This window comes from Hippocampus zosterae, chromosome 6 (genome assembly GCF_025434085.1).
Source record: "Hippocampus zosterae strain Florida chromosome 6, ASM2543408v3, whole genome shotgun sequence".
Classification (NCBI taxonomy): Eukaryota; Metazoa; Chordata; class Actinopteri; order Syngnathiformes; family Syngnathidae; genus Hippocampus; species Hippocampus zosterae.
In genome coordinates, this window is record NC_067456.1 from 13,563,835 (window position 1) to 13,572,389 (window position 8,555).

An 8,555-nucleotide genomic window follows, 5' to 3' on the forward strand; every position below is an offset into this window, starting at 1 on the left:
TGAGGTGTAGTGTAGAGAACCGCAGTGTCATGCGTGGTGGAATCATGGCTTGAATAGGCAAAGGGAATTGAGCTGGTGGCCACCTGCTAATTTGAAAAAATTAGCAGGTTATTAATGTTATTAATTTATTAATGTTGTCAATGTACCAGAGGTTCATTGAGGAATGACGATGAGAGCCGAAGCCATGACTTGTTGAAATATTTGAAATGACAACCTTGATTTTGAATGCCAACTCTTTACTCGGGTGTAGCCTATATGCTACTGTGCAGAATTCATTAGTGGCAGTGTTCCACATTGGCCAGATTATCCTACTCTAATCATGTATGCAACCAGTGCTCACCGCCTTAATAGTACGCTCAAAATGCATTTGAGTTCAATTCTGCTTTCTGTTGCGTACTTTCAAGACAGTAGGTTCTGATTTCAATTGGGTCATTTTGTCTGCTCTGCATCGACACCAGTCGGTTTCATCATATTAACTGTGCTAAAACTGCAATCAGAAGCGATCTTCTATATCCTCGTGTTGATTCATTTCACAAGACATTCATGCGGGCAGGGGAAGAACACCTTGGCGATAACACACCAAAGCAACCGGCATCTTTGTCTCACTGCTCCATGACTCAGACTAAAGAAAGACAAAAATCCACAAGATGTTCTCAGGCTGCAAAAGAGAAAATAGCCGACCCAAACGACAGCTGTTGCCCAGTTTCTCCCTGACAACTTTCGTGACCCAGAGACCATGTGAAAACGGGGACTGTTATGTCCTTTGTTCACCGATTAAATGTGTTCTTCGGGAAGACTCTTCTCTCCCCACGCAGAAACATTCTTGTTTCGACTTGAAAGAAGTCACACTGGATAAGAAGAAATATACAAGAATTGGGTGCACCATTTACAGGTGCTTGTAAAAAAGCAAAAAAGTGAATATCATGAAAAAGTTGATTTATTTCAGTCATACTCTTGCGGCATTGGGTAAATGCAGCACTTTTGAAATATATACTCTGCCCTAATATCGAAGAGCACGCAGATCAAATGCGAGGCTCTGAGACACTTGTGTGTCCATCACTTTGGGGTTCAACAGCACCTGCACAAGCCATCCATAATTCTGCAGTCCAAATAAACATGAGCAGTATGTCTGACAGCATTACATACGGGTGACTGACACTGGCACCGAAAAAAAAAAAACCCAACACCAGTAACCCCCCCCCCCCAAATAACAACGAGACGCTGCAAGTTGCAAGTATCTTATTTATTACAGATCACAAGGGAGGTGTCAAATCTAAACATGAAACATTACAGAAAGAGCCATCTGCCTTGACAGAAACCCATTTTTTGTGTGGAGTGTGGAAGAGAAGCAAAGGGGGAGAAGAAATAGAAAAAGGCACATGTACACTTACTGTAGCCAATGATTACCTGCAATAAGAGCACGACATTGGATGGCAATGTAAACACGGCTGGTTTCTCTGTACTACACCAACCAAATACTGCCATCGTACTGATGGAAGATTTGTAAGAGCCAAAAGGTTTGCAGATGCTTAAAAAAATATGTTTTTTTTTTAAAAAGGGACATCCACCGCACCTTAAAAAAAATTGTGCAGTCCAAAAATAAAAACGTTAAATAGTCAAACATTTACCGTTTGTTTTCGAGGTGAGCCAAAGCTTTTCTGTACAACACTCTGGTGCCTCAAGCAAACAAACTATCAAGTCAAGAGGAATTCAAGATTCAGTAAATCAAGTGTTTTAAAGCTGCCTTCTGAAAGCTCAGCTTCTCTGTATCCACGCTGAGCTCCAGAGAACAAATAAATAGTGTTGACACTGGATACCCAATAAGACTGACAAACGCCACCAGAATAAAGATGGGAAGACAGGTTTCTCTGTAACCACACCTGCAATCGATATATCGGTGGAGTCAATGGGGCCAAATCACTTGTTTTCTTTAAAAATAAAAAGTCAGGGGGCGGCCTCAAAAACTGATTCCAAATGTTTCATCACTATCAAGTTCACCCAAAACCTCTGCAGACCAGAGCAGCGACATAGCAGCCTCTGACTTTTCTGTATGACGTCAGAAAATGACAAAGATCTGCGGCGGTGTGTGGGCTTGAAAGTGCAACATTTGGCAGCTCTTGGTCATGCAAAGCACAGCGGGGGTTTTTTTTTTTTCAATTCAATTCAATTTCATTGTGCCACTCCAACATCCTCCATAAAGAAAAGAATTCATTCTAGCAACAAGAAAAGTGGGCGAGGGAACATTTAGACCAGACTGACCGAGGAGGAATGTTGCTCAATGAGATCCAAAGATCCTCCGAAATGATGAGATGAAGATTTACTTCGCAGGTCATACATGATCCTCTTGTAGTAGCACCAGTGAGTGAAGGCCAAATACAGAAGTACAAACCAACACCTGCCCATGACTACCTGACTAGACTCATATTAAATGACAGACCTGCAGCGACTCACGCTCTAGCACAGTGACAAGTGACAGAAGAAGTTCTTGGAACCCTAAAGTTTAAAGAAAAAAAAAAGACGACTTCAAGGAGCCAGCATTTCGCAACCAGCAAAACAAAGGACAATATCCAAGTGGAAAATGATGAATCATTTTTGAGAAAGGGGAAGGGAGGAAGAGAGAGAAAGACAGCAAAGGGCATTTCACCCCCCCGAATCTTGGAGGCTTCTCTGTAGTATACACCAACAAGCCTGGGGGCAAAAAGCTTAACAGGTTTAGTATTTCAGCTTTTTGGGAACCTCCCATGGGAAGGAGTCACGGCCAAAGTGGCCATAGGCTGCCGTCCTCTGATACAAGGGTTTCTTCAGATCCAGATCCCTAGAATACATAACCGACAGGTTTAGCGGCAACCACACATGCACAGAGATCAGATGCACACATTCAACCTCATGCAGGCCAAAGTCTGTGATGGGAGTGAGAGGCATTTCGCACCAAGCCCGTGAAGGTTGTTGGAGAAAATAAAATGCATCACTTACCGCTCCTACCATCCTTCGCCCTGAGCAATGTGAGGTAACCGCAACTTCCAAAAACTAATTCTGAGCCCTCACCATGCAACCCCGAGATAACAGTAGACTAGAATAGTAGACTAACCGCACTTGTAACAACATGAAGCCGAGAGCAGAGTTCTCACACCAGAAAAAGGAATAAACGCAAGGAAGCCAGGAGCTCCAATGCAAGTGAACAGCCGGTGGAGTCTGTCATGCATTACCTGACAATGACCCCGGGACGCAGGTCAAAGTTTTTCCTTACGATATCCAGCAGCTCCCGCTCACTCTTGTTAGAGGTCCCATAGTGGAAGATGGAAATGGAGAGGGGGTGGGCAACTCCAATGGCGTAGGAGACCTGACACAGCACACATTGAGACATGTAGCAAGACCTTCTGCAAGCGGAAGCTGACAGAAACTAACTCAGACTAAATATCTAGCAGCTGGCTCACCTGAACCAACACCCTCCTGCAGAGCTCAGCCTTGACAAGAGACTTGGCAACCCAACGTGCAGCGTACGCAGCAGAGCGGTCCACTTTGGTGTAGTCTTTGCCAGAGAAGGCCCCGCCTCCGTGAGCCCCCCAGCCACCGTAAGTGTCAACGATAATCTTACGCCCCGTCAGTCCGGCATCACCCTGTGAATGCAGCGATGGGTGCATTCAGATGGGTGAGCAACACACAAGTTACAACCCATCTGAATTCCGCATTGTTACCTGGGGGCCGCCAATGACAAACCTGCCACTGGGCTGCAGGTGGTAGATGGTGTCATCATCCAAATAATTGCAGGGAACAACAGACTTGATGACTTTCTCCTTCAGGGCATCTCTCATCTCTTCAAGGCAAATTTCCTCATCATGCTGAACTGAGATGACAATTGTGTGCACGCGCACAGGAAGCATGGCGCCACGGTCCTGGCGGTACTGCACTGTAACCTGAGAGAGGAGGTAAAAGAGATTTTAGCTCAAACATACAACAGACTAGAGCAAGCTAGACATGTGGGGTCGAAATTGGAGCCCAGTGCACACTGTTGGACCGCCACTTATTGTAATACACATAGGTTACCCCAACCTTAAAAAAAAAAGTTTGTTCCAAGATACACAATTTTCAAAATGGAAACCGCTTAGATTACTTCTCATTTCAAATACTAAGTAAAGCAAAATGTTAGTAGATATGAATAACTTTTTATTCACTGTTTTTTGAGTTGGATGAGACATTTCCTAACCCAAAGATAAATTGAATGTCAACTCATTCAGTCTTTGGGAGTGAACCAAACAATCTAAAAAAAGGGAGGGGGGGGGACGATAACAATAACATCAATAACATTAAATTGAGATATTTTCCCTACATATTTTTCAATGACGGTACACTTGAGTGGTTTTAGCAGCAAGATGACATGGCCAATCTCTTCTTTCAATTAGCCTTAGTGGAAAGTTTTGCAATCTCTGCGCTGGAATCATGGAATGGATAGCTACCTGTGTCTTTGAGTCAGGTCGGAGCCACGGCAGAGTGCCATTGCGTCGGAGCTCAGCCATCTTGGCATTCAGTTTGTGCGCGAGCACAATTGTGAGTGGCATGCACTCCTTGGTCTCGTCAGTGGCATATCCAAACATCAAGCCCTTGAAAGTGGGATCGGGAAACAACTTTGTGTTATGTTCACGTGCCATTTCAGCACAACACAACTCTGAACAAGAGGATGGGTGTAAAACTGACCTGGTCCCCAGCTCCAATGTCCTCTTCATTGCGGTCAACGTGGACACCCTGGGCTATGTCAGGAGACTGCTGCTCCAAGGCCACAAGCACATTGCAGGTCTTGTAGTCAAACCCTGCACAGAGAAAAACAATACCAAGACTGAACCAAAGCAGGCAAAATTTATGTAAACAAGAGGGGGGGGGGGGGGGGGACTCTGGCTTTGGCGAGAAATTGATACCAATTTCTGAGAACTGGGTTACAAGCCATTACCTAGGTGATTATCTTTTTTTGCTTTGTGCCAAGAGCCACAATTTGTGTTCCATGTGAATTTCAGTCACATCACCGGTGCCAAATCAAAAATAAATAAAGGCAGAGTACCTCCCCCACCCATGGGTAAATGAACGCCTAGAAGGTAAATATTGACATTCAAAAACACTCAAACTCACCTTTAGCTGAGTCATCATAGCCAATCTGGCGAATAGTATCCCGTACAACTTTCTGATAGTCCACTGTAGCTCGTGAGGTCACTTCACCTGCCAACAGGATCATACCCGTCTTGGCAACCGTCTCTGTTGGAACACACAGGGAATGGGATGTAATCAAAACTAACATTTGCCACGAGTTTATATGGAAAGTAAGACTTTGATCGTCTTACCACAAGCAACCTTGGCATCGGGATCTTGCTTGAGATGAGCGTCAAGGACCGCATCACTGATTTGATCGCAGATCTTGTCTGAAAATAAGTTCAATTACACGTTTGCAATGAAGCACAGGCTCAACTGCAGAGTGCAGCCCATGTGCTCGGTGGGAGTGGCCCAACGAGTCACGGAGTCGCCATTTCAAACATGTGCACAAGTGGTGGGGGTATACAGCAAACTAGCCGGCAACGGGAAAGCAATTTAACGAGGCACACGGCCGCCCAATATCCTCAGCTTTTTTAATCCTGAAATGGACCCCCGCCGGTTTCGTGTTCGCTCGTGCGGGGCTCATTTAAAATCTCAGATGTGTGATAAGCGTCTTCAAGACTTCCCCCATATGCCAAATACCTAGTGTAAAACGGGCGCTTAACAAACACAATCATTTTATCTTATTTAAGACAAGCGATTTAAGCACCAGAAACACTTAATAAGCTCCTAATGATTCCCACGTTGTTAGCTGCTCACCTAACCGACAAGCGTGGTCGTAGTGATTACTGAACCCCATCTCGAGGGAAATCGGGTTAAAAGAAAATAAAGACCCGAAATACATTTTCATTTATTAAAACTGATAGATTACGTACGGAAAATTTTCACGGCGCATATCCGAAGAGCTGTTTGAGCAAAGATTAGCAAGCTAGCGATTGGCGCGTGTGCCTGGGAGAGGCGACCGGCCCCTCATTTCCTCAGCGAGCATCGACCCGACTATAGGAACACATTTCTGGGACTTAAACGTAAAACGGTTTGAAACAAAACGTTGACCGCGCGCCGTAGGCTGATTACATTCAAGTTGGCTAAAAGGTCAGCGTGTACTTACCGGGATGCCCTTCTCCGACGGATTCCGAGGTGAACAAGAAGCAGTCCTCGTCAATGACTGAGTTGTGAAAACCATTTACTTGGCCGTTCATCATCGTTCACGATAAATAATTGTGAAGAGACCAAAGAGTAGAAATATCAAAAAGAGCAAGTGTGTTTATACTGGCAACTCTCACAAAGGACGGCCTTTGGACTCGCAGCTCAAGTAACCCTCATTGGATGCTCGGCTTCGGTATTTATTCCATTACATAGCCGGTAGACTTGACGTCATAGGAAACGGGCGATACCAATGACGGGGTGAAGGGGTGTGCCTTACGGCAATACAACGGACTGTGTACAGAACTCGGCATGTTCTCCTGAGTCAAACTGAATGAAGAAAAACGTTATGTATTTCTTATATGGTAAGTTAAGTGGCACTTACAAGTCCTAACAGGTTTTACACTGTAAATACAGTACAGCAAATTTCAGAACTAATTGGCTGTTGTGAATGCAGAAAGATTCACTAATTCTTGTTAGTTAGTCAGGAAGGCCCTGTTCTTTGTTAAAGACAAATAAAAAAAGGTGGAATTGTTTGGAATGTTAAAGTCCTTGTAAATTGAAACGGTAGAATTGACACCATAGAGAGTATACATGTTTGAAGATAATTGCTGAAAACATGGGCAAAGACTGAGAACTAAGTCATACTGAATTGTGGCGATAGAATTTAGTTGTTTTTCACCATTCCTTTTTCCAGATTTTTTTATGTAAGATACCATTGCTTTCATAGTTCATGTACAGTACACACTGCTGTGTACAGTCTGATTGACAGTTGACAGTTGAATGTGGCATGATTTCAGCACATTCAGCGGACGCAGCTAAAGTGCTTGAGAGCGGAGCCAACGCATTGATTTTCCGCCATTTTATAAACCCTCCTTTTATATACTTGGCCATTTTGTCATTCGTTGAAATTTGGTTGTCAGCAACACTCTTTTCTATATTGTGCCAAATTTACAAGACATTTTACTTTTGGATTGCAGGGTCAAAGACACGCAAAGGTCATTATTGCTGATTTTGTGACTTGTAAATGTTTTAGAATGGCTGTCTCTTCATTTAACATTCATCACCACCCTAAACGGGGTACAATATTGATGAATTTTATCTAGCAGTGGTTACCATGTGTGCTTCACAGTTTTGAGATTCAGAGTTCAAAACTCAGCCCCGTTCTTCCTGTGTGGAGTTTGCATTTTCTTCCCATGCTTGCGTGGTTTTTCTCAAGATACTCTGCCCCTCACCCCCACATTCCAAAAAGAGTCTCTACTCTAAGTGTCCCCCAAGACCACATGGGGGCCTTTTCTAATAATAACTCAACAATGAAGGGACATTGTGATTTCCTTGGAATTGTATGTCAGTGATCATTTAAAAATGTAAACATTTACAGAGTTTTATAGAAATAAAATGTTGCTTGTGGGTCTATTTCCTATTTTGTTAAAATCATTTTTGATATTTATTGTGGGGAAATCATGAACAGCAGACAGCAGTGAGCAGAGCAGAGTATAGCGATGTCTTTCTTTTTAACTTCATTATTTTTCATGGAAAAAGGTTCCTAACCTCCATTGTGCTTCAGGCGCCGTGGACTGCTATGTAATATGATTAGACTGAGTTGATTCTCTCTTGAACATGTTGTACCTGTCTGGTCGGCAAAATATACCAAATTACTTGTCAGGTTCTGGCTTAGCAGGGGTTTGAAACAGGTCCCAAAGCTTGTACAGTGTAACTTTATTGTTTATCTGAAGCTCAAATTCTCTTCAATACAATATTTCTCCACATCATCATGAATATCTGTTAGACCAGGGGTGCCCAAACTTTTTGGACCGAAGATCTACTTTTCGATCAACTAACCTCACGGGATCTACCCTTACCGGCGCGTGCACGCACACACACACAAATTTAAGATTTACCTGCTTTATTTTATTTTTTAAAATATTTTTTTTTTGTGAAAATGAGACTGATAAGATGATTAGTGTGCAGTGTATATTAACACAAAAAATATATTACTAACATGTACAAAGACACACAAATGGTTGGTTGTTTTTTTTCTTCTCGACACTCCTCGGATCTACTTGGGACCTGTCTTAGATCTACCGGTAGATCAGGATCTACCTAATGGGCACCCCTGTGTTAGACAATCATTGCCAAACTAACTTTCCTCCTGAAACAAAAGGATGACAAGGCAAAGCTGACCTTCACTGTTAAAAGAAAAACAGCCAAGTGAGGCTGGGGTATCAATCTTTGTTCATATTTAATCAAATCAGACTGAAAATAGCACAAAAACCTAAATAGTGCACATTCTGTATTCCATCCATCCGACATCGGTCCCATTTCCATAACAGCAA

General features: G+C 43.1%; 1 protein-coding gene across 1 annotated transcript; it reads right to left on the reverse strand.

Moving 5' to 3' along the window:
* Positions 1 to 1,224: 1,224 nt before the first annotated feature.
* Positions 1,225 to 6,412, reverse strand: mat2ab (methionine adenosyltransferase II, alpha b). The gene is made up of 9 exons (XM_052067646.1): positions 6,185 to 6,412; positions 5,328 to 5,405; positions 5,119 to 5,241; positions 4,693 to 4,805; positions 4,455 to 4,598; positions 3,696 to 3,914; positions 3,435 to 3,617; positions 3,207 to 3,340; positions 1,225 to 2,815 (listed from the first exon to the last, which is right to left on the reverse strand). Exons 1-9 carry the CDS (start codon positions 6,276 to 6,278, stop codon positions 2,713 to 2,715), a joined length of 1,191 nt encoding a protein of 396 aa, XP_051923606.1. The 5' UTR covers positions 6,279 to 6,412; the 3' UTR covers positions 1,225 to 2,712.
* Between the last annotated feature and the right edge of the window lie 2,143 nt (positions 6,413 to 8,555).